Source organism: Nothoprocta perdicaria, unplaced genomic scaffold (assembly GCF_003342845.1).
Source record: "Nothoprocta perdicaria isolate Ctin4 unplaced genomic scaffold, notPer1 scaffold_661, whole genome shotgun sequence".
In the NCBI taxonomy this organism is placed as follows: Eukaryota; Metazoa; Chordata; class Aves; order Tinamiformes; family Tinamidae; genus Nothoprocta; species Nothoprocta perdicaria.
In genome coordinates, this window is record NW_020455934.1 from 30,358 (window position 1) to 31,548 (window position 1,191).

The 1,191-nt window shown below is 67.3% G+C and overlaps 1 protein-coding gene across 1 annotated transcript in view; it reads left to right on the forward strand.

The window, feature by feature from the left end:
- LOC112956755 (60S ribosomal protein L10) overlaps positions 1-548 on the forward strand; it is a 4,155-nt gene extending 3,607 nt beyond the window's left edge. The window contains exon 6 of the mRNA XM_026050234.1: positions 376-548. Coding sequence (XP_025906019.1) covers positions 376-531 — 156 coding nt within the window. The 3' untranslated portion in view covers positions 532-548. The remainder of the gene's footprint in view (positions 1-375) is intronic.
- The last annotated feature ends 643 nt before the right edge of the window (positions 549-1,191 follow it).

A 1,191-nucleotide genomic window follows, 5' to 3' on the forward strand; every position in this document is an offset into this window, starting at 1 on the left:
TTTTGGGTGGTTTGGGGGGATTTTGGGTGTTCTTGGGGGGGGTCCCGGTGGTTTGGGGAGGTTTTGAGGTGATTCTGGGGGTATTTTTAAGGGGATTTGGGGTGTTCTTGGGGGGTCTCGGTGGTTTTGAGAGGTTTTTGGGTGGTTTTGGGGTAGCTTTAAGGGGATTTTGGGTGTTCTTGGGGGGGTCCCGGTGGTTTTGGGAGGTGTTTGGGTGATTTCTGGGGTGGTTTTAGGGGGATTTCGGGTAGTTTTAAGTGGATTTCGGGTGTTCTCGGGGGCCCCCGGTGGTTTTGGGGGCATTCCGGGCGGTTTTAGGAGCTCTCTCGGCGCCGCGGGGCTGTGCCCGCCCCCACGCGCCCCGCGCCCCCCCAGATCCACATCTCCAAGAAGTGGGGCTTCACCAAGTTCAACGCGGACGCCTTCGAGGACATGGTGGCGCAGCGGCGCCTCATCCCCGACGGCTGCGGCGTCAAGTACGTGCCCAGCCGCGGGCCCCTCGACCGCTGGCGCGCGCTGCACGCCGCCTGACCCCCGGGGGGCTGGGGGGCTGCGGCCTTTGGGGGGGTCCCCCCAATCCGGAGGAATAAAGGCGTGTGCCCCCAGCCCGCTGCAGTGCTTCTGGGGCCGTTCTGTGGTTTCCCCTCTTTTGGGGTCTTCAAGGGGTGCCCCGAAGCACCAGCTGATGTCGGGGGAGGGGGACGTACCCCCCGCCAAGGAGGAGGCTGCAATCTTGGGGTGAAATGAGTAAAAACGAGGCTTTCGTTTATTCCCACAGCGGGGCTCGGGCCCCGGCTGCGCCCCCCTCCCCACCCCCCAAAAAACCCACCCCCAAAAGGGGCTGTACGGACAGGGCGACACAGGGGAGACAAAGAACGGGGCGGCGGGGGGGGGGCCCGGACGCCTGGGCCCCTTCCACCCCCCCCACCAAAGGGGACAAAGGGGAGGGGGTGACGGGGCCTAACGGCAGACGAGCCACACTCACGGACACGGGGACGGGGGGCGGCGGCGGCCGCTACACGGTGGTGACGGAGAGCAGCGGGTTGTAGCGGCGGGCGCCGTCGGGCGCGCGCCCGCCCCGCGCCAGCATCTCCTGGATGGCGGCCCAGTTGTCGAGGATGCGGCGGCTGCGCTTGCGGAGCCCGCGCCGCTGCTGCCCCTCGGCGCCGGCGCCGGCCTGCAGCAGCGTCT